This window comes from Manacus vitellinus, unplaced genomic scaffold (assembly GCF_001715985.3).
Source record: "Manacus vitellinus isolate BGI_N305 unplaced genomic scaffold, ASM171598v3 scaffold_7_pilon, whole genome shotgun sequence".
NCBI classification, from domain to species: domain Eukaryota; kingdom Metazoa; phylum Chordata; class Aves; order Passeriformes; family Pipridae; genus Manacus; species Manacus vitellinus.
Window position 1 is genome coordinate 24,786,540 of NW_021940813.1, and position 24,530 is coordinate 24,811,069.

General features: G+C 39.5%; 1 protein-coding gene across 1 annotated transcript in view; it reads left to right on the top strand.

The window, feature by feature from the left end:
* The window catches only part of UXS1 (UDP-glucuronate decarboxylase 1), a 55,749-nt gene extending 37,322 nt beyond the window's left edge, over positions 1-18,427 (top strand). The window contains exons 8-15 of the mRNA XM_018084213.3: positions 1,204-1,263; positions 1,560-1,681; positions 6,883-7,002; positions 11,152-11,195; positions 12,191-12,251; positions 13,622-13,679; positions 16,098-16,201; positions 17,596-18,427. Coding sequence (XP_017939702.1) covers positions 1,204-1,263; positions 1,560-1,681; positions 6,883-7,002; positions 11,152-11,195; positions 12,191-12,251; positions 13,622-13,679; positions 16,098-16,201; positions 17,596-17,727 — 701 coding nt within the window. The 3' untranslated portion in view covers positions 17,728-18,427. The remainder of the gene's footprint in view (positions 1-1,203; positions 1,264-1,559; positions 1,682-6,882; positions 7,003-11,151; positions 11,196-12,190; positions 12,252-13,621; positions 13,680-16,097; positions 16,202-17,595) is intronic.
* The last annotated feature ends 6,103 nt before the right edge of the window (positions 18,428-24,530 follow it).

Genomic DNA, 24,530 nt, shown 5'->3' on the forward strand with positions numbered 1-24,530 from the left:
AATAAGGTTGGAGATATTTTTACTGTCTTTGTACTTTTCCTTTAAATATATCTACAGATAAACACTGATAACTTAGCTGACAAAGCACAAGAACTTCATGCCTGTAACTTGGCTATGGAGTGTGCAGTAATTATAAAAGTCCCAGGAACAGTTAAGAGCGTGTTATTTTATAGCAGGGTTTTGTTCACGACTGCACTTTTCACTTTGGTGACTGTGGAATGTTCCCATGATTGCCATGAGTGACTGTTCCTTTCTGCCACAGCAAACGTTGAACTAGGTGGAACTGCACCCTCTTGTGCATGCCTTGGCTAGCAAATTCTGAAAGAATGTTTAATGTCTGGCTTCATGCTAGATAATTACAAGGCAACGTTTTCGGCTTTGTCTGTTAGGTTTTATGCTGGGAATGGGTCTATGAAAAGAAGACCTCAAGCATTTGCTACTTTTTCCTTCCATCTTTGATCCATTTGATATATGCTGCAGCTTGATCTGTGTGTCAGTGATCCTAAGAGTTGTTATGAGTCAAAAAAACTCCTGGGCATTAGCTCAGCTGAGTTTCTCATCTGAGTGATACTCCAAAGTGTACAATTCAGAGAATTAAGTGATTTAGAAGCTATTGAGGTACCAGAATGGCGTAGGTGAATGGCATATACTTTGATTTGCCATGCCAACTTGGAGACCAGAAAGTCATTGAAATAGAGTGCAGGGATAATCTCAAGTGATGGGTAGGATCATCCAGGCAGTTTGAAGGGACATAATAGAAGAGAAATTATTGATTCTTGTCCTATAATATGTTATTCTCTATCAGTTTCTTTACATAGCTTATCTTTAAGCTATGTAAAGAAATAATCAATAATAAACAATCATAATATAGTGTGTTATTTCAAGATCCTAATTTCCTAATTGGTTTATGCTTCCTTGGCCTTTATTTAGGTTGTAATACATTAAGTTCTTGGATCTTGATTCATTGCAACTTTTAGTCCCAGAAGCAAACACATCACATATGGGTGCTGCTCTACTGTTTCTTAAGTTTTCTAGTTTGGGAATGTGAGCTATGGATGTGATTTACAGCTAGATCTGTCCAGTGAAATCAAATTCTCTTTAAAAACATGTAAAACAGGATCACACTGAACCAACTAATGTGACTGAAAGATTCTTGCCCTTGCTCTTAATTGTGTTTTTCTTTCTCGATTGCCCAAAATTTAGGGTTAGCTAAACGTGTTGGAGCACGGCTGCTACTGGCCTCTACCTCAGAGGTATATGGAGGTAAGAAGGATAAAACAACATTTAGAGCTTTTTAGATATGACTGTATATAAGGGTATTTACAAATATTTTGGCAGATGTCAGAATGATAGATTTTCATCACTGTCTTAGCTTGCCTTTTTATCAGAGGTACTTCTCACACTTCAAAATTGAATGCACTTCTAAGGAATTGTGTGAAATGTAAGATTCTTTTAAATGCATAGTTCAGAGAGAAGCTGTTGAATTGTATAACGCGAGTGATCTACTGAAAGTCACCTTTTTATAGATCTTCATTTAAGATGGTTTTCTTTCCCCATAGATCCTGAGGTTCACCCTCAGAATGAGGATTACTGGGGCCACGTGAATCCAATAGGTCCAAGAGCCTGCTATGATGAAGGAAAGCGGGTTGCAGAGACCATGTGCTATGCATACATGAAGCAGGTATTAAACTTGTATCAGATTCAGTGTTTTTTCTGTAATTAATGAAGGCTAGAGTATGGCAAGACTGTAATATGTGTATTTAGGAGTAGGCAGGCAATAGGGAATGTCTTGAGTAGGAACACATACTATAGCTGCAAAATTTGTTTTCTTTAGTGGGAAGGTTTTATTGCTCCCATCTGTCGTGTGTTTTCAAATGAGCAGTGCTCTTGAAGAAAATGTGCTTTAGTCTTCTTAATAGGTGTAATATGTCTTTCAGTATCATAAATAGTTTTTAGACAGATTAAACTGAAGTGACCTTACTGTGTTGAGAAGTGAATATGGCTGAATAGGGCCATTACTGATAAATGTGGAATATTTAATGAGCATAATCAAAATCAGAATATACAGGTAAAAATGAGGAAATTCTTTAAAAAGTACTTTCAACACTTTTAAACACTTTAGTGGTAAAAACATGTAGGTACAAACACAGACCTTAACAAAAGATATAAATACTTAGCCATTTGATGTACTTTTTCAGACAAATACAGTAACATGAGGATAAAAATGCAGTTTAAAATTTGTGAAACGATACGTGCCAGTTTCCCTGGGTTTCATAATCAACAGATAGAAACTCATCATAAACTAACACAGCATTGACTCTTTACCTGTATATGAATCTTGCTTAATTGTGGTTCTGCAAAATCTCTGGGGGATATTCAAGTAGAAAATGTGGCACACTAAAGAAACTTGTATCAGTATTTCTTGTTGATTTGCAGCCTTAATATACAAAAGTATAAATCAAAAATAGTATTCTAAAATTAAAATTCTGTAGAATTTTAAACGTTTAAATTATAAAATACTAAGTGCTTTTAAAAACCTTGAAAAGAGAATCAAGCTGAAGTGATAAGACTTTAGTGATGGTATTTTAGCACAGAGATTGTAGTAATTTTGTCTAATCTCCTCTACCAGACAGAGAAGGCAGAGGTTCCAGTCTCCTCTGTTCTTTTTTAAATCATTTAAGGTCCAATATGGTGGTACTGCTCTTGTTCAGGATGACATCTTTGATATTTCACTGTAACAGAATATTCCTCGTCAGTCTGGAAATCCATTTGCAGTTGAGGAAGATTGCAGTTTTTATGAGAAATTGTTGTGCTATGGCGCATTGAATTTTTTGCAGGTTTGTGGTACACACTGCAGTATTCTTTTAGGAGGGCAAGACTGGAGGTAATTTTGAAAATCATGGGCTGTATCTTAAAACCACAGGAAGAGTCATGATAGCATTTCATAAATTTTATGCAGGATTTACAACGGATAATAAAGATTTGTAAGGTGGAACTGCAGTGCCCACATGCATTAAGTAAAAACTCATGATGCAAATGAACTCTCTGTCCTAGGGGCAGCTCTGTGATGTATTTCTTGTACTTTATTATGGGTTAGTGAAGTCTGCCCAAGCTTGTCTCATGTTCAGATTTATTCTGAAACACTGTTGAGCTGGTGGGGGGTGTTAATGTTTAGATGATAGGCTGTTACTGGTGGAGGAAATTATACCTTTTGCTAGGGGGAAGGTCTGATTTCCTCTGTGAGAGTAGGTATTGTGCTTTTAAGAGGATTTTCAGTAGGAGTGACATAGCCCAAAACAGTAGAATTTGCAGGATTTCAGGCTAAAATATTTCCAGCTTCAATAAAAAGAAGAAATGGGCAAACTTAATTTGCATTTTTGTCATGTCTTCCAAAGATGTCCATCATTACGCACATTGCTAGATACCTTAAATACCTAATAGTGTTTCCAAAAAAATATGAAGGACAACTAAACTTTTACTTTATACTTCCAGACAGCCAGTTTGAATCAGAGCAGTTCTTGAATCTACCCAAAGATGACTATTCACTGTTATCAGAGTTCCTCAGAGTTCCTCAGTAGCCTGTCCTGACCAAGACCTTTTTGGTGCACTCTTTTCTGCTGGCAATGTTCTTTTGTTCACTTCTTTTGACCCTATGAATAAAGCATTTCTTGACTGTTTACAACTGTTTCTCTCCTGTTTACAACTGCTGTCTTTAAACAAACCCGGAAGTATGTCGTTATCAAAGAGTCAGAGGGTAGTAGTAGCATTCAGTAATATATAAGCATCTGATTGCAAGGAGAGGTGAGGAGTGAAATATTTGCTGCAGAAATGCAGCACTCACAAATTCAAAGCACATACACAAGTCCATCTCATCCACTGTGAGGCACTCGAGCATGTAGTTTAAGAGGATATTTGCTGTAGGCTTCTGGGAGCAACTCTTCCTTCATAAATTCACATGGAAGCTAAGGTCAGCCTTGCTCCTTAGTGTGAGTGGAGGTGCTTGCTTCTGGAACTTTTCTCAAGTTTCCTTGCCCTGTTCTTCTGAGAACTGAGTTGCGACCTCGGATTCAAACTTCTTCAGAATTCCCTTCTCTTCATCTTTTTCAGTGCTTGCTAGCACTCCCTCCTGGAAAGCCTTGTTCAGTTCACTCAACTGCCTTAACCAGATGGAAGCCATACTATTGAAACTCTCATAAAAAACAGGTTGTCAATCTATTTGCTTCCTTCATTCTGCACTCTTAGCTTTGTTACTCGCCGATCCTTCACTGTTCTTCTGAAGTGCTTTTTTGCATAAACTTTGTATACAGGTGTGTGACTTGGTATGGAAGAGATATGATTGCACAGCTAGATTTTTCTCCTTCACAGAACTTCTGTTTTACTAGATAAGGTCATACCACCATTTGTCAAAATATTCAGTGTTTTCAGAATGCAACTAAGGTCTTCCTTGGATATATGTATTGCCCCTCTACTCCACTCTGGTGAGACCCCACCTGGAGTGCTGCATCCAGGAGTAACTTTGCTAGTGGGAATATTGTGGAAGTAGTCATTGTTACACGTTGTTAATACTCAGAGTGACTGGACATAGGTAAGAGCATAGTATAAGTATTCACAGGCAATTAATACAAAAAGGAGTAGAGTTATTCAACATACTACAAGGATCACTGCAAAGGAGATGTTCATCAAACGTCTAAAGGAAACATAGGACAATTTTTAAGTAATTGGCTCCAAAATCTCTTTGTCTGTGCAAGAGTTTCTTTTGAGAAGATAGAATGCAGTTTTAAAGGCACAAATGAAAATTCAACTGCATAGAAAATAGATTTTTCAAAGCAGTAGGCTGCAGAGAAAAGCTTTGCCAGGTGACACTATGAATAAAAAGATACTGATTTTAAAAGACAACATTACAGAGGAGTGAGGAGAATAAATAGAAGGGAGAAGAAATAATGGATTAATTGTGACTGAGTAAGTGCCTATAGAGAACGTGTTGTTTTTCTTTTCTACATCCTTTGCTAGTTTCCAGCCAATACTGGAAAACAAGGCTGCTACTATAGCTTGTGCAGAACAAGAGAGCCTTTTTTATCAGCATTGTTTAATGAGTTATTTTTATCTTGAATACTAGTGTCTAAGTGCCTTATTTTCTATACCTGTTATTAGTGGCAATATCTGGAAAGCCCACATGAAATACAATCCCTCCCTGAAGGAGTCAGTGTCCTATTTAAGATAGAGTGCTGGGTAAAACAAAAGAAGGAGCCACTCTATCACAGTATGTCTTTCCAGATACAGTGAAGGTTTGCAGAATGGCTCTGTAATATGCTGCTAGAAGTATATGTTTGAAGTGTTACACTGCTGTAGTTTTTTAGCTAACAGGAAATAAAGAGTATGTTCCCAACTTGTTGGTGCATTTTGCGTGGAAAAGGACTTCTGATCTTTTCAGGGTTTCAGCAGTGCCAAGTGGATGTTGTGAGATAATGTTTTTTGGCTGTGTTGGCGATACAAGCTTGTTATGTGGCAAGGACTGTAGCTTTTCCTGTGGCACAAGTTACCTCCCTGGTTACTGTTAGATTACAATTTAGTTGCAAGTGTAAACAACATTTGATAATGACAGACGAATCTTTACCTGCAGTTAAACAGAACTGAATGTTCTTTGGCCTTCTCGATGCTGGGAGGTGTTGGGCTTTAGCTATACTACTTGGTATTTCCAATTTCTCAACACCAGATAATAGCTGAGGTGTTAAATGTGCTTTTTACCTCTCACTCTCACCTGTGAAAAGCTAATGCTATTGCTTTCACGAAGCATCTTTGAGGATTCATTTGTTTATGAATCACTTGGAGACCCAAGAGAGAAGATCACGTTTTCCTTCAAGTGTCACTTGTACATGAAGTTGAATCAGCAGCACAAAGTTTGCTTCAAAAAATTATTTCCTGTGACTGATACAAGGATGTCTTTTCCTGGGAGGTGGGAGGACCAGGTAATATGAAGAGGATGCTTAGGCTCATGCTGAAGTTGGCATCTTCCTCCCTGACATGTGACTGTCAGTCTTTGGCATCTGTCTGCTTACAGGATACCATGTTACTCTGAACACAACAATAGCCAAATGCACGTTGTAGCTCACAAGGCACAAATGTCCTTCTTGTAGGCTTTATCATGAACCGTGGCTTGTCCAAATGAATGTGTCAGTAAACAGAAACTATCTAGAGAGAGATTACTTTCAGTGTTAAAATGCTGTATCTGGAAAGTTTCAAATTTCACATATTTGTTACATTTTGCTTTGAAGATTTGCAAAATATTCTGTAGAAAGGACTTTGGAAATGATAGAAAAGTTTCTTGGTAAAAACCAAGCCATTTAAGAGACTTGGCTTGTAATGCATGCATTTACACAGCCTAATAAGAAGGGTGCTAAGAAACATTGTGACTGTGGTTACAAACACACTCATTTTATGTCCTTCTTAATGATGCTTATCTGACATACTCAACTTTTCTAATCTATGGAAATGCTACCTTGGTACTATATCTGGTGTTTGTGAGACTTCATATGTGCAAAAAAAAGTAGGTAAGGCACAGGTGAACTAACTTGTTATTGGAAGGGTATTATTGAAAAATCTTCAAGTTCTTCTTGGAAGCAAATGCATGTGCTGAATTCTTGAGCTGTTCTGTCACTGATTTAGATTTGCGTTATAAATACGGAGAACTAGTAAAATTACCTTGCTGTATGCACTACCTTTTTCAGCAGGATTAGAAGTATTTCATGATTAGAAAACAGTGCATGTTAAAGCTGAAAAAGGGATTCTTAAGAAAGTTTTTGGACAGGAAAGAGTTAATTTTCACTTTTAGGGAGAAAGACACATTTATTAAGGAAGTAAGAATTCTTTTTTCTTTGCCTACAGGAAGGAGTTGAAGTGAGGGTTGCCAGAATTTTCAATACCTTTGGTCCTCGAATGCATATGAATGATGGAAGAGTTGTCAGTAATTTTATCCTACAAGCTCTCCAGGGAGAACCACTAACAGTAAGTAATGACTCTTGCTGATAGGAAGAACCATTCATCTTTATATCCTGTCTGCATGTGCTGTGAACGAGGATAGATTTTAGAAAACGCTGATGTTCCACCCCTCCAAAATTTAGTCTTTCAGTGTACCAAATATATAGAATTATGTATGTGACAGTGTGCTCTGTTGATGGTGTTGACGTTCCTTTCCCAGAAAGAAACAAGGCTACCAGATGCAATCTGCACAAGCATTTTAGTCATCCTGAACTTGAATATTTATCTGTCTCACAACTCTTATATGGGGACATGGCATGGCAAGGCTTACAGAATCCTGTTTTGGTACTTATTCCTGTAGAGGAACTTATTCTAAACCCTTTCTGGAAGCTAGGCATCTAAATGTCTTTTTGCAAGCTTGGAGTTCAGCCCAAATTTTCCATGTGTATTGTAATGTTAAAGGCCTTCAGGCTACATCATGTATTAGTAAATAAAACCATCCAAGGCTGGTTTTTGTTACCATTGACAAAATGTTGTGGCATGATCCACTTCTATACAACTACATTTTCCTGCCAAAACAAGTTGCCACATCCAACTGCTGTGAATGGCTCTTGATTATGCTTAAGCAAAGTTACAACACTGAGAGAGCCAGAGCTGGCACAGGCCAATACTCTGCCAAAGATGCTGCTGATAATTTAGCAGTACAGACCCTGCCTGACCTGAAACAGGGAGAAGTAGTTTGGAATCTGAGATCAGTTATGAGTTTATGGAAACATTTACAGTTTATGTGGCATACAACAGAAATGTCATACAAATATTTGTTACTATTGCTTAGGTTAGAAGAGTGAAGTGCCAGGAAATCATAGTCAATGGCTTCTGCCAAATAACTAAAGGTGTTGCTAAGTACCTCCACAGGGCAACTATCTTGAGATTAAGACAGCATTCGTTCTGTTGGAGATTATGAAATAGATCAGTCAGGAATTTCTCTAAGAAGGAGCAGACAATCCAAAAAGAAAAAGGATGAAAGTTTTGTGGCAACTCCAACTACTGTAATTCTTGTAGAACAAAATCTGAAACTGGGCAGAGCATTGAAGAGTATAGACCAGGGGAATAAGTCATGCCCAAGCAAGATAAAGTTTGGTGTCCTGTGGTAGATCTCCCCTAACATTAATCTTTCTCAAATTATATGCCAAAGTATGGCTATCCCCTGAAAAACTTGGGTAGTAGATACTACCTTACTGACAGAGTGAAATCCAGAACTCTTTACAGGAGAAGGAAAATAAAGGAGTTCAAATTCTGTATGTTCTGCAAAACAGTGCTCATCATCTGACTTAAGTACACTGAAACTTCTGAAAGATTGGTCTTGTCTGCAGATCAGAATTTGCTTGCTGTTTTTTCAGTGAGTGATAACTTAGGCAATTTGATACTGTTTTTAATCTCATCAGTAATGAATCTAGGAATGTTGTTCCTAACCATTTCTAAATTTCTGGTTTAGGCTTGTGGTTATTTCAGAGTAACAAGCATGTAGTAATGCTGTGTTCACCGCTTCTCCTAAAGATTTGCTTTTTCTGCAGAGATTTACTAGTTTTGTAGAAAGCACTGTCAGTGCTCAGTGTGTGGTAGCAATTGTGTGATGCTGACTGTGACTTAATGGCCAGTGTTTACTAGGGCATATGACATTTAATCTGTCATATGTCAGCATTAAGACTGCAGATGCCAGGGCTTAGTCTTAAGTAGCTGAGTAAACCAGTGAGCCCAGCTTGCCTAGTCCCTGATAGGAGTCTCTTCAGCTCTGTGTAGGCTAATTGCACAACCGTGTGGGTTCAATGCTTTCTTCCATTCAAAACATAAAATAAGGGCACTTAAATTCCTGCAGAAAGAGTTTAATTTTCTTACCCAGGCATCTCCCCAAACCTGCAAGACACTAAACAAATAGAAGCAGACAAGAGGATGGAGCTTCTTATTTTGACTGTTTTGATCCTTGTAGGGCTTTCTTGTATCAAAATATGAGTGTAACCATATGCTGGCTTGTCAGCGTCGTATGTTCCCAAGATGGTTTCTTTGTGCATTAAAGTCTGAGCCTCTAAATGCTGTTTAGAAAATTTACCTTGCTTACAGAGGATCAGAAGGTACTCCCATTTTTTTAGGTTTGGTCCCCAGTGCATATAGGTGCCATTTTTGGACTCTCAAATGTTTTTTTTCATTCTTGCATAGTTTCTCAACTTTTATTGACAGTAGGACTGTAATTTTTATTAGAAGAGCAGAGTAAGAACACTAACTGGAAGTTTTGTGAAACCTTACTAAATATGAAGCAGTTATCTTGCTTTGAAACGTACAATCCATGGGATATTTCAGAACATCAGTAAGAGAAGTCTGGAGTCAGTGCTTTTCTATGGGAGGGAATACTGAAAGCTTTATTTTTATTTTATTTTTATAGCCGCTATACTGTGTAAAGTTTAGCAAGAATGTACTTCTAATAGAGGTTAAATTAGAATATTTGCCCAACATCACTGCTCTGTAGGCAATAAGTGGCTGATGTTGAAAATTAATATGAGAAAAGAACTAAGGAGAGAGTTGTTTAGCTGACCAGGTCAGATGAAATGAGTTACGAGGAATAAGTAGTGGCTGAGACCTAAAAAAATGTCACCCTTGTATCATCACAGAATTTGGCTGAAAGGAATACCAAGTGTGTTGACCTCTTTTGAAACTGAATGTGTTCAGTCTCTTAGTTCAAAGTAATTGTTCAAATGGAGCAAATAATCTCTTGAGAAAACAATACTGTAAATTTGTAGAGTTATAGCCGATGCAAACATGACAATTGTTGCTTTATATTATTGTAAAGGAAGGATTTATTAGGAGAAATTGGGAGGTATTAAGGGGGGTATTATTCCACCATATTGGAAGGTGGAAACTATATTGTATTTTCCAGCCACTGCCTGCAGGTGGGAAAGATAGCCACATGAATGACTTTGCAGAAATCACACACAAATTACTTAGTTCTTAAATTACTTTGTTCTGTAAAACTTATCCCACAAGCTAAAAGTAAACAAGCAGGAATAAATACGTAAAATCTGCTTCCTATTTATTTGGGAAACCATCATGCTGTCAGTGTACCCTCCTGGTGCATTCCTCTCAAAATCATTTATTGGTGAACTCTTAGATGCCTGATCTTTCTCATTACATACTGAAATATGAATTCCTTCTGACTCTGAGTCAGCCTCAGAGAGCACGAGGCTTACCAAGTGACCGATACACCAATTGTACTGTCCTTTCTGTCCTCTCAGAAAACAAGCATGCTTTCTATTCTGTCCTTCCAGAAAGCCTTTCTGTTGTAGCAGGTTGATGGTAGGATGTGTGTGTCACCAGTTAAAACTGAAATGTTTTTACCACTTAAATGTGCCCACTGGCAGCTTTCAGAATTTCAGTACTGCACACAGTTAAACTGTGAAAAAAATAATGGTATCAAATGCCATTATGTATATGGCATTTAAGTATACTTTATTGTCCATTTGAACTTAAACAACTTGTTCCAAAGTACCAGCACATAACCTGAGAAAACTTTTTCTTTTTTTTCTCTCTTAAGGTTTTGATACAAATCTATGCAGGTGACTGTGGGAGTTATATAATTTAGAAATTATTCTATTTATAGCCACATGACTTTTTTTTTGGCCTGATTGCTTTAAACACAGTGCTGTTTCTCTTGACAGATTTTTCAGAGACCACTGACATTTAGTGGTCTCTCTGAAGCTGGCTGTTGTTAACAAGTGAATCAGAATTGCTCATCATAACCACATCTTAGTAGTGTGAAGTTTGCTTTAAATATTTGATGCCCTTTTCTGGCTGAGTGCATGCTGAACCCTCTTTCAATGTTCCAGGAGAGGACAAAGCATCACTCTGTCCTACACCCCTGAGAATGTTTCCTTCATGCAGAGTTCTGATTAAAAAAATGCCTAAGGATATGTTTACTGGAGACAGATCCAAGAGGAAGATGACCTTGAAAGAACTGATACTTTGCCAAAGGCTCTGCAAGCACAATTTGTTATATTTCTGGAACACTGAGCTTGTGTCTCAGGTGTTTCTTCTTGGGACATTTTTCTAGAATGGTAAGGAAAAGATAATTGAGCTAGAGAGGACTTCTGTGTTTATGTAACTTTTCTATTTTCCATATGATTTTAGGTCTATGGACCTGGAACACAGACAAGAGCCTTCCAGTATGTCAGGTAAGCCTTGTTTGTACTGGCTAATAATTTACTGTACTTTATGGTTCTCAGAGGTTGGCCAGCTTTGTATGTGTGCTCATCTTAGTCGAAAAGATAATGTTCATTCTTAGACCAGCTTTACTTTCAGAAGAGAGACACAGAGATTTATAGAAGTATGAAAAAATAAAACATTAGTTGGTTTAGAACTTTTAATTGAGATATTAATGCATTCTTCCCTTCAAGACACAACAAGTAACAGATAGGCAAGTTTTTAATGCTGAGCAGTTTGTCACTCCTTGCATTTTAATGCAGTGCTGCCACCTTGTGTCTTTGGGACTGCTGTGGTTGATGTGCAAACTGTGACACAAGAAGAAAAAAACTAAAAAGAAAATGAAAAAAAAAAGACTGGGCTACTGGGTTGTTTTAATCATTCTCCACTTAGAAATATTCTTTTCCTCTGCTGAAAGTAATAACAGTGATAATAGATGTTGCAGAAACCCCATCAGGTCAGAGTAGCCTGATCATAAGTCATAGTGGAAGGGATCTGGGTTTCTGTGTCTGGACCAAACTTCTAAGTTTGTTGCTGATAATCCAAAATAACTTTGGGTTATTTTGCTAGAGGAAGGTAACACCAAAATACTGGGTTTTAACAAACTTGGTTTAAAAAGTTTGGTTTAAGAATTTCTGAAAATGAAAAGACAATTCAAACAACAGGCTGCAAAGCAGGTGGTGGTGTCATGTGCCTCTGAATTGCAACTTGCTCTATTCTGTTTGAAGTGTGTTGGAAGTCTGCCTCTAAATATGCTTGAGCACTGGAGGAAAGAGGAAACATTATTCATTTAGTAGTAACAAAGGCTTGAGTAAACGTGCACCCATTGAAGTAAATACGATTACTGCATTCCTCAGCTGTCTGATCTGCTTTACTGAAGTTCTGAGGAGGCAGCTCTCCTTTTTGACACTAATATTATTTATAGAGAAGTGAAAATTCTCTCAGTCTGTTCTTCCCTTTTTTTCAGTGATCTTGTCAATGGGTTGGTGGCATTGATGAACAGCAATGTCAGCAGTCCTGTCAACTTGGTGAGTATGAGAGCTCCACTCTGCTGTGTTACTGTGCAGTGGTCAAGATCAACTCCACTTTCCTCACTGATACTGATTTCTAGAAAAAATAAATGGAGCAAAAAAAAGTCTTTCCATTATGAAGAATGTATTCTCCCATATATTCTATTTATAAATAAGATTAAGCCCCTAAATGTTGGAATCTTACAGTTCCAAGAACAATGTAAACTTGCTGGAGTTTTTAATTTGTTTTAGCAAAAAGATTTATGTAATTAGAATACGAAGGAAGAAATTACTGCAAAATACAAGGAAATGATCAAAGAATGGTTTTAATGGAAAAAAGCACTGAAGGAATACTTGGATCTAAATAATTATAAACCACTTCATACTAGCCTTGATTAGAGGAAAATGGAATAATATTTTATGATATAGTTTTTCAATATTGATTAGCAAATTGCTTGGATTTTTGTTCTGTTCCATTTGTTGTCACCCTGCTCTCAGCAGTGGATATAAGAATAGAAAAAGGATGCATATGCCAGGTCATTTCTGTGTATGCCAACTTTTTCCCAAATCAGATATTTAGCTCTGCAAGGCAGTTGTTCACTAGATTTTCCTTTTCTACTGTGGCCGTGAGTTAATTTCTATGTTTCTATCCAGATGCTGATAGAAATTTTGTCTCTAGAAAACTCCATGTTTAAATCTATATGTATCTGAATGTTCAGCTTTAGGTGAAATGAGATGTAGTAAAGAAGAGTTTTGAAACAAGGAGAGCTAGGAATGGTGGGAAATGGGTCTGGTGAAGGTAGCTAATGCTATAGCAGGAGGTTTTCAGTATTTTGTTCTGAAATGTTGATCAGGAGTTCACGTGCAAACTGGTTAAAAAAATGTTAAGAAAAGGAATATGGTATGGGAAAGCAAGTAGTCCTTATGCATTGATATGTAAGCTATGCAGAAGCAATTGTTTGCAGCTAAATTCGTTTGGTTTCTTAACTTTGGCTGAAATGAGAATTTAGGATACTTCTTCATTATATCATCTGTCCTCAACTCAGCTCAGTCCTTGATGCAGAATCCAGCTGATAATGTGGTTGAGTGGGCTGCTGAGTGACCTATGCCTTTGCTGTGATTGAGGTGCATTTGCCCATTCTTTACTGACTGATTTTTTGAGGGCATCTCCATACATACACTGAATTACCAAGGCAAATATAATGGAGAGTAACTTTACTAATGTGTATGGAGCTTGTCAAAGTTACTTTTTTTTTTCATCGAAGTAGGAATAAAGCTCAACAATTAGCTTTTTCAGAGTTTAACATGCCTCATCTAGAATCATCTCATGTCTAGCATGTTGTAAGGTGTTTAATTGTTACTGTAGTGAATATCTCTTCTGTTTGTAGGGAAATCCAGAAGAGCACACTATCCTAGAGTTTGCCCAGTTAATTAAAAAACTTGTTGGTGAGTATGATAAGTAATTCTTAGTAAAGCTTACGAAGTACTTATTGTTGTTAGATGATTATTGCTTGATTAGTGTGTGTAACGTGGATAATTTAATTGGTCTTTATATTTCTTAATAATTTTATTGAAGGCATTTAATTGTATCCTGATCATATAATTAAATATTAATAAGATAATCCAGATCCTCTCAGTTGCATGTAAAATATTGCATGAAGAGTCGAATGGATACATTTTCTGTGTGTCTGCAATCTATACCCATTAATTTCTATAATGTTTAGATAATATTTTAGCTTTGTTTTGCCACAAAAAGTGAGATGTAAAGCCTATGAGTGAAAAATGTCTTGCATAACACTTTAGCTGCAATAAGGATACTTCAGCAAGGTGGTTCTTCACAATTGTGCAGGCTTTGCTCCTTCAACTACCATTAAAAATCTCTTGCTGTGGCAACAGTCTTTCTCTGCGTTTCACTGATTTAACAGTGATTCTGACACACCTGCAAAGAAAACACTGTGGCTTCCTCTTCATTCTTGCTCTGATACCTGTAACAAATCAGAGCTCTCAGGAATGGAAGCAAATGGTTGTGCTTCATCTTCTAGGATGGCTTCCCAATGAGATGAAACATACTGCTGCCATTAGCCACAGGTTTTTAGTCTGTAGATTCCAGAAGTACTTCTGATAGATGTGAAGAAGTTGAGTTCAAACATACAGTACAGAAGCTGATGCATCTGGTGTTTCTAAGAGAGGACTGTTCCCTCCAGAAAACTTCTGCGAATCCACAGATCAAGGAAGGAAATTGAAAAATCACAGCACCAAACCTATCAAGTATATAGATTAATTATCACCTCCATTTGTCTGTTTCTTCACAAACACCTTGATCTGTTCCAGTCCACCCAGAGAGGCAGTTTAGTTCTGCATCCATAAAATTCCACAGTAACATGGCATGTATAATATTTGCTAGATATGGTTAGAGAAATTGTTCTGTTTCCATGTATTGTCATGAGGAAAAGCCAGTGCTATGTTGGTTATTTAAATCAGATTGGAGAATATAGGCAAAGAGAAACTGAAGTTCTTTTGCAGTGCCAAAGTGCTGACAGAATCACAGAGTGGTTGAGGTTGGAAAGGACCTCTGAAGGCCATTTGGTCCAACCCTTCTGCTCAGGTAGGGCAGCCTACTGCAGTGGCCCAGGACCATGTCCAGATGGGTGGAGACTCCACATCCTCCCTGGGCAATCTGTGCCAGTTCTGGGTCACCCTCACAGGAAAATAGTGTTTCCTGATGTTCACAGAGAGCCTTCTGTTTCAGTTTGTGACCACTGCCTCTGGTCCTGTCACTGGGCACCACTGAAAACAGCCTGTCTCCCTCTTCTTTACTGCCCCCCATCAGGTATTTACACACTGGGATGAAATTCCCCTGAGCCTTCTCTTCTCCAGGCTGAGGGGCCCCAGCTCTTGCAGCCCCTCCCGATAGAAGCGGTGCTCCAGTCCCTTTCGCCATCTCTGTGGCCCTTTGTTGGACTCTGTCTATGTGTCTGTGTCTCTCTTGTACTGGGGAGCCAGAACTGGGCCCAGCTTTCCATATGGATCTCACCAGTGCTGAATAGTGGGAAAAATCATCTCCCTCTTGCTGACAGCACATTTCCTCCTGCAGCCCAGGGTACCATTTGTCTTCTTTGTGCCAAGCACACGTGACTGGCTCATACTCAGTTTTGTGTCCACCAGGACCCCCACGGCGTTTCCTTCCAAACTGGTTTCTGGCTAGTTGGCCCCCATCCTGTACTGGTGCCTGGGGTTGTACCTCCCAAGATTCAAAACTTTGCACTTGTTGTTGAACTTCATGAAGTTTCTGTCAGCCTTTTCTCTAGCCTCCTTTCTCGAGGTCTCTCTGGATGGCAGCACAGTACTCGGTGTATCAGTGTCAATCCAGTGTTGACCCCTGGGGTGCACCACTAGTTTACAATCTCTAACTGGACTTTGTGCCACTGATCACGACCCTCTGGGCCTGGCTGTGCAGACAGTTTTCAGTCCACTTGACTGTCTGCTCATCCAGCCCTCAATGAGGATGTTATGGCAGTGTCAAAAGCCTCCCTGAAGTCAAGGTAGATGATATCCACTGCTCTGCCCTTTGCTACTGAAGCAGTCATTTCATCACGGGAGGTTATTAGACTGGTCAAGCATAACTTAATTTTTGTGAATCCATGCTGAAGTCTTTATGAAATGCTTTGTGAATCCATGTTGCTGTGGGACAGGTGGTTCACCCAGCTGTTGCATGCAGTGCAGCTGTGTCTGTGCAAAGCATTTCGGTGATAGAATCACGAAGCAGAAAGCTGCAGAAAGACCTACTGCTGAAATTGGTAGGCAAGATGTAAATGCAAAGCACAGTGAATTGCAAATGTTAATTCACAGTTTCTTGTTTAATAGGCAGTGGGAGTGAAATCCAGTTTCTCTCAGAAGCACAAGATGACCCTCAGAAACGAAAACCTGACATCAGAAAAGCCAAGTTACTGCTTGGCTGGGAGCCTGTGGTATGTACAGATGAATTACTGTTGCTGTGTGCAAAAGCACAGAGAGGCAGATGACGCTGAGGGAGAGCTACATGATAATGATACATTTCCCTTATCAGAATATCTGCCTAACACAATCTCCTGGACAGTTTTTTAGAAGACTGTCCCTCATCTGTTGCCCTAGCTCACGAGCTCACAATTCAGGAATTACTTGGTAAGATTGTATGGCCTGTGCCATCCAGAAGAGCAGATTAGCATTAGCATTTGTAATAGTCTTCAGTAGGAAAAAAAAACATTGTTGGGATACACATTTTAACTTTTTCACTTGTGTATTATGAAATGTTTACCTTTCTTTTATCCTTTGAAATACATGGTACATAGTTACCTATGTTACCAAACCCAGAGCTAGTGGGTTTGCTCTTGTTACTGCAGTCCTCATTCCTGTCACTGATGATAAGAGCTGGTTGGTTTGGGGAGGTAAGGTCTGCCTAATCCCCAGAAAAACTGTAACTTTCTTAACCAGCTCCCCATTCTAGCTAGCACAGTGGTTTGTTTTGCAGACAAAAATCATTCCAGGATATGTGAACCTACATAGTAAATGTAAACCTTATGGAAAAAGGTGGATCCAGACTCTTCTGAAAGGATTCACAGAGACACACAATATTAATAGACCATGCCTGAAAGCACAAGGATGATGGCAAGGGTTGCAATCACAAAAAGTTTAAAACAGTTGACTTTTGTACTTCTGGCCTTCTGTGTTTGGCACAGCCAGTAACAAAACTTACTGCGAAGTAGCAGTGCAGTGTTGGTACAGCAAGGCAAGCAGCTTTTTGTGCTGCTGTTTATATCCTCCTGTATTGGGGATGGTATCAGCAAGCATGCCAGCATATGGCTCCAGAGAAAAGTGGAGTACTTGTATTTCTGTTGTTCCTGTCTCCATATTCTATGCCTATATTTAAACATCACAATTTGTAGAATTACAATTATTTGTATAGGATTTAAGAATATCAAATGAGATACTGGATGCCAGCTTGATACCATTCTGTGAAAGAGGATCTTTAATCCTTAAAAATACAAGGGGCTTAAATGCTATGTGTTTGTCTCTTTCAATGTATTAGGAATTAAAAGGAGAATTATGTATGTCTGTTTTGATACTAAACAGACCAACCATAAGTATGTGCGAGATCTAAAATTGTTGCGTTTTCGACTTACTATGTCAGAAAATATATCTGCTGTTTAAAAGCTCAGATTCATCAGCAGTGTGGAGATGTAACCAGTATGTGGTGCTGTTAATACTTACATTGGCTAAGAGACTCCCTGTCTGCCTTGTGATAGCTGTATTAAAAATACACTGTTGAGAAATGAGCTGATGTGAACTTAGAGATATATGATTCTCTCCTCCCTTTTGGGAACAGGTCCCATTGGAAGAAGGTTTGAATAAAGCAATTCATTACTTCCGTAAAGAACTTGAGTACCAGGCGAACAATCAGTATATTCCCAAACCAAAACCTGCAAGGATGAAAAAAGGAAGAACAAGACACAACTGAAGACTATTTGTTGGACAGGAAATTCCCTGCTTGACATTTGACGGATGTAATTTTTTTTTTTTTTTTTTTTTTTTTTTTGAGAGACTTTGAAACAGGTATCATGAAGAACGAACTGGAATTTCATTCTGAAGCTTGCTTTAAAGAAGTGGATGTGCCTAAAAATAACAAACAAATATTCCCTTTCCCTGCAAATCTTGCCTTGCACTTTTTAAATCTGTCTTTTTATGTAAAATAGAGTAGAAGCATCTTTTAGTATCTTCAAGTTTTATATCTTGATGTGAGATCATTTTGTTGTGACTGTCCTTGACAGTTTTATTTACTGGTTTCTTTGTGAAGCTGATGATAAACACAAATGGGATGGAAAATGCCAATTTATTTATAAAATGGGTACTATAAAATATGAGATGTTCTACTATGCATATGAAAAAAGCTAATGGTATTGTCAGGTGAGAGACACTGACATCTGCATATAGAGGAGTTTAAAAGAATTCTTTATGAGAGCTTTATGTATTCTTGAGAGATTTTTTCAAAGGTTTAGTTTTAGTTGTACACTTGAATTTTAGATATTTTCATTGATTACCATGGATAAGGATATTTTGAATCACTACTGTGTTGTGCATACTCTGGGAATAAAGTTAATGTATTATTGGTTACAGTGGTTGAATATGCTATTTTAATAAAATATTGAAACTTCTATTTACTAGTTTCAAAGTTTCACTGTGGGCACATCTGTGGATTTATTGTGTATTAATTATAAAGTAACAGTCTGTAAATAATTCGCTCAAAGTCAGTCACTTTGGTCTTTCATTGCTTGTCTCTTAATAACTGTATTGTAAGGGCTGCAGGATGTCTGTTGAAATAGATTGGACAAAAACATCATGATTTATTCCACTTCAGGTAGTTGATAGTGATGCAGGAGTGTAAGATTTTCTTTAAACCATGGAGTTCAACTTCAGCCTCCCTGAGGAAACACTGAGAAAATGTTTCTATTTTAAGCAGTTACTGAATTGCCAGTAAATGCTTTCGACTTTGATAACATTGCCTGTCATCCTAACAAAAAAAAAAAAGGCCAAGCAAAAAAATTCCGATTCCCCTTATTTTCAATAGTTCTCCTTTATTTTCATTATGTAATACTGAATATCTAGGAGGGGAGATTGGCAGAGAGTTTTTAAAAGGTATCTTGGCTTAGTGCCACTCAAAATTGAAAATCCTAAATCTCATCAAGCAAAGTGACTTGACTTTATCTCATTAAAGCTTGATGGTTTTATTAACTTTTGAGTATCTTTAGGTTGGTGGTCAAAGTGGGAATTAACTTGTAGTGATGAGATTATGCCCAGACCCAGAGAAGACTCTGAGAGCAGTGTGGCTTTAGGCCCCTTTGTCTGAGTGTGCCATCCACCAGAGCCTCATGGTGCTTGCAAGGATTGGAGGCCCATCCACTCTGTCTGGTAAAGTTCCTAGTGACTCCAGCAATGATGAGGCTGCTGTGTTCATTGGTGTGCCCTGCCTGGAGTGGGGCTGCAGGGATCCTTTTAAAACAAAAGGGGTTTTTCCTTGCTCACAAGCGCACATTTTCGTCCACTGGAAATCTGCCATACAACTAAGATGGCGAGCCAGGGTGCATTTTCCTGTCTTGCCTCAGAGGTGGAATTTAGGTAATATGCATTTCCTCCATCTTCTCACAGCTGAGCAGCTTGAGATGTGCTTTTTTGCTTGAAACCTTTTTCTTGATCTGGACGTTTATTCCATATTAAATTGCCTGCAAAGTACACCATGGTATGCGTGCTCCAGATGTGTCTAACCTGTCATTACTGATACACCCACAAAGCATAGCCTCTCGTTATACTCAAAGCCACAGCTGGATTTATGTGAAAGTAGTGCCCACTTCTTTAATAGTTCTGTGGAGAGAACTGTTAATCAGTTCCCAGCATGGTGGGTTTAAAACTCTTAAACTCTAGATTATATTTGGGGGAAGATGTTTCACTCCTCATACAAATTGTGCCATTGGATGCCAAAGCATCTATGAAGAGGTAGGACACAAGGGTGCAACCCTGGTTCAGCTTTCAGAGCAGTCATGTAGAGTAAGTGGGAGCTGTGGGTACCAGCTGTTTCTTTCAGGTCTGTTTTTCATTTAATCCAGTGACTTCACTTCAAAATATGTAAACTTGTACAGGCACAAGCATGCTTCTGGAGACTAGCACAAAATGCATTTTTAAAAAAAAATCCCCTGGGAAGTCTGAAGCTTTAGATACAACAGAGAAGGATTTAAAAGCTTTTTAGGTTACTTCACAGCTCCTTCATAAAAGGAGCAAATTCAAGAGAGGGCAAATGGCTGGTACCAGTACAACCCATCTGTGTGTGTGTCTCATGCTTCCCACTGGGCCTGAGTGACAAGACTGTGGTTTTCCTACTTTCCTTGTACTGTTCCTAGTTTTTGTTTCAGAAGTTCCAGGTTCAGCTCCTATATTCTTTCAACATACTATCCTCCAGAAACAGCAGCTGAGGCAGCTGTTGTCCTTAGGTTTTGAAGCCAGTGACTGGCCTTCTAGCTGATTTAAAAGGCACGAATCATTTTAAAACAGAGTCTGATGGTGCTTTGGACTGAAAGTCAGGGGTAATTTGAAGTTTTGTTGGTGCTCTCTGCTCCCATCTGGGGTTACATATCTAGCTAAAAGAAAGAGGCATCAAGTTTGCTGGGAAACACAGGTAAGAAACAGCTGCTGCCTCTCCAGAAGAACCATTTTTGATGGAGGGCAGTAAGAATATAGCACTGAAAGCTTAGAAATACAGGACTTGGGAATAAATGAAGCTGAGACGTGGGTTTTTTCCAGAAAATTTGAGAATTGGAATTGTCTGCTGTCATCTGGTCAGGCACACAAAGTAAAACTAACATGACCAAACTGAGATGCCTATTTAGTCACAGTGATGTGTATGAATGGGCAGCTCAGCTGGTGTTAGATGGAAGTTCTCCACTCTCAGTAGGAAATACACAATGTGGCAGAGTGAACTGGCCAGCTTGGTGCTGGTGCATGAGATCAACCTTCTAGAATGAGAGATGTGCAAGGCACCCACTGCTGTGGATTCCTTGAACCTCACAAGAAGGACCACTCTTGCTGCTGAAAGTTATTAAAGCATGAGATCCACAGTTGGATTTTATTTTTTTTTTTCAAGCATTATGTACCTCTTTATGTAAGCTGCTCAGGAGCATTGTCAGCCACATTGCTAGTCTACAGGCAAGCTACAGTGGGGCTTGCAGACATAATTTATTTTAAGTAGTTCCATGAATGTATAATCTAGAGAAGCCTCATGCCTATCTTTAGGTTAGATTTTTTTTGCTATATGGGGAAATAATGATCTGACAGTTTCCCTGTGTACAAGGTGTCTGCAGCTTCTCCTAACCTATATAGATGCCAGTGGGTTTAGTAGCCAGTGAGTTCACTGCCCTCTGGACATCTATGAATGTGTCTTAATCATCTGTTTTTTCAAGAAATATATTTGAAAAAATTTGCACTTCTCAGGGTTTGAACTGAGTTTCAAAGTTGAAAGAGGCATAATTGCCTTAGAGAACAGGCTACAGAGAGCAAAATGGGGCTTCAATTAGTTTGATGCATTTAGCTAGTCCATAGCCTTACTAGTATTGAGCTTAATGCTACCTGAGGCTTAGAAGTCCTTGAAGGTTGTTTGGGGCTGATCAGAGCCCACCTGTCCACAGGAACAAGATGCTTTGTTAACAGCAAGGGAACTGTGTGCTCAACCCTGCTAGCCCTAACCACCATACATCCCTTCCCTAACATTGCTGGGAACATAGCTGCCACAAATCCATAGTTGCTCTGTTATGAATGTTTCCTTGTCCTGGGATCTCAGGTGGCAGGAGAAGGGAATGCCTCCTTTGCGACCCTGACTCCCTAGAGCTACCAGGAAGAGCAGCAATAGCTCTGAAGCAAAGCAGGACTCCTGTATGGCAGGAGGTTCCTGAATGCAGTTCCGTATCAACAGGGAGGTTTTGCTGAAAAAACAATTCATATTTCTTGCCAAAAAATCAGATTCTGGTTCTCTTTTCCCAGTCCCTTTCCTTATCTCACTTGCCTGTTTGATAATAGCGAAGTGGCAACTTTTTGTCCACCTTGGTTTGTTGCCATTTACAGCCTGAAACAAGCAACAGCTTGGTCGTTCTTGCTGTGTTTTCCCTAGATTCTGACACGCTCTTCAGCAAGGACAGGGATCCTCTGAATGCCTTGGTTCATGCCGTGGCTGAAGCAGCTGGAAGGTCCAAAGCATGGAGCCACAGGGAACGGTGGCCTTTAAGTGCTGTCAAAGCCAAGCACGGCAATCTGGACTCTGTCCACCCCACTGTAGAGAACACTGTTTTGATCAAGGAAAGGTTCATCTTTCACCCAGGAAACAGTCCTGGGATAGAAGTGCCCAATCCCCCATTCTCAAAATGTTTGTGTTACAAATAACTTAAAGGGAATGAAGGTCTGTCTGCCCCTCAAAAAAAAGAAAAAAAAGTATATAAGGTTGCTGCTGAAGACACTGGATTTGGAGAGAAAGATCTCGGTCTAGACTTGAGGATGTGTGTGAGAGTGGCTGTGGGGACACAGCAGTAATATTTCCTTGCTTTGGCAGAAGGGTTTCCTGGCAGGTATTGCCAGCAAAGTAGGCGGGACTGCCCTGTCAGACTGACCGATGGATTTGCCTGGCTGACACCCACAAACTGGGTGCATCGGGGTTTGAAATATGAAGTGCTGGAGTATGGCCAAGCTGTTCCTGTTCTGTGGGGAGCCACAATGAACAATTGCTGCTCTTCTGTCTTGGTGGAGAGAGGTTACGTGATGTCAGTGCTGGGATGGCTGGGAGTGGTGATGAGGTGAAGTGCTCTGTGCTGTTTGCACAGCAGAATGGAAAGGCTGGGAGGGGAAGCACAGTTTTTGTCTGTTCAGGGATAGTCAAAGAAAATTTAACTTTGAAGCGCTCCATGCATATCTGATGAATTTTTTTCCTCGGTAGTCTTCCTCCTTCGGCCCAAACCTGTGATGGCTCATCCTTGCTTGCTTTCTTGTCATTGCAACTGCTGCACTTCAAGCCAGGTGCACCCGTCTGTAGGAAGGAGGGTGCCCTCTCCTCAGAGCTTGCCTGTGGTGGATGACCCCAGCCAGCAACAAAGTACCCTTACAGCCATTCCCTGCCCCAGTGGGACAGGGGAGAGAATTAGAAAATCAGAAATGAGTAAACTTGAGGATTGAGGTAAGAGCAGTTTAATGACCGAAGCAAAGAAGAAAAATATGCAAGTGATGTAAAAGCTACTCACTATCTCCCCTAAGCAAGACTATTGCTCACCCTGTCCCTTAGCAGCAGCTACCCTGGAAGGCAAAACCCCTACCCCTTATTCTTCTTCCCAGCTTTGAGTGTTGAGCAAGTCATTCTATCAGGCGGAATTGGCCAGTTTGGATCAGCTGTCCCACTCACACCCCCTCCCAACCTCTCCCCCACCCCCAGCCTGCCTGCTAGGGGACAGTGTGGGAGATGGGCAGTCTTGAGGCTGTGCAAGCGCTGTTCAACCACAGCAAGAACATTGGTGTTCTGCCTACACTGGTTTAGTCACAAATCTAAATCGTGGCATCATACGCGTTGTTACGGAGAAAGTTAACTCTATCCCAGTCCTTAACCATACAACACAACATAATGGTAAAGATTTTCTTTTTTTTTTTTTCTTAGAGAATTCAGAAGATAGATATCATAGACTTGGTTGTGAGCCTGCAAGGCACAGAAAACTGCTGGACTGAGTCAGCCTGCAGGAATGGACACAACTTACAAAGGCCTAGGGAGGGATGATCTTAATTTTCAGCACTTTTTAAATTCTTCCTTATTCAGCAGGTCTGAATTCCCAGTTGTTGTAAATTCTGGGAAATGATGAAAACTATCAGCATGCTTCAAACGTTGCCAAATTCAGTGCACTTTTTTTGTAGGATGCAAACTGGAAGTATTCTTCTAGGAATAGGTGTATTCCAGCTGTGCAAAAGAGTCTGCTTGACTCAGAATGGGATTATTCTGTATTTGGAATAAAGGCTCTTCTACGAAGAAAACACAGCAGTTTAAACCAATTACGCTGGCAAGGATGCTAAGAGCAAGCCTTGGGAAAGCTGAGGGTTTGGAGCATGTTAGGCTAGCGTGTATCTGTGCATACAGAGAAGTGACTAATATGTTTTTTCCATTTGACTCCTTCAGCAAAGAGCTATCTCCCTGGAAGTGTTCCTGGAAGGAGCTGGATAGTGCTGGGCTGCCTCTCCTAGACACCAGTCCATAACATAATGAGGGCTTTAACTGAAAGATTAGGAAATACACTCAGAGTTAAGAAAGAAGTGAAGTGTAAAGAATGGTGTTGCCATGATCCATGCTTTGGAAATTTCTTTTAAGCTTTAGATGACAGACAGCTAAAGCATCCATGCTGTCTTCTCTAACTGCTATGGTTGGAGGAAACCATTTCATCTCTCTTTATCCTGATTCTTCAGGAGCAGCCAGCCTTCCTCACCTGCCCCTTCCCAGTCCTCTACATTTGTCAAGCACCAGCAAGGCTTTCCCCTGCCGAGCTCCTCCTGAAGCCCCTGACCACCGAAATCTCCCTCCTAGGCTTAGATTTCCACAGGTGCTTTTCTACAATATTGGCTGACATTGCTGTGGTACAAAAGTTGGTTGTATTTCAGGGTTCTTAACATACATGATGCCACCAACAACCCTCCCTTTGACAGATGCCAAGTCTCTGATATATTTTGATGCTCAGACCAATGCGCATACATTCCAGTTTG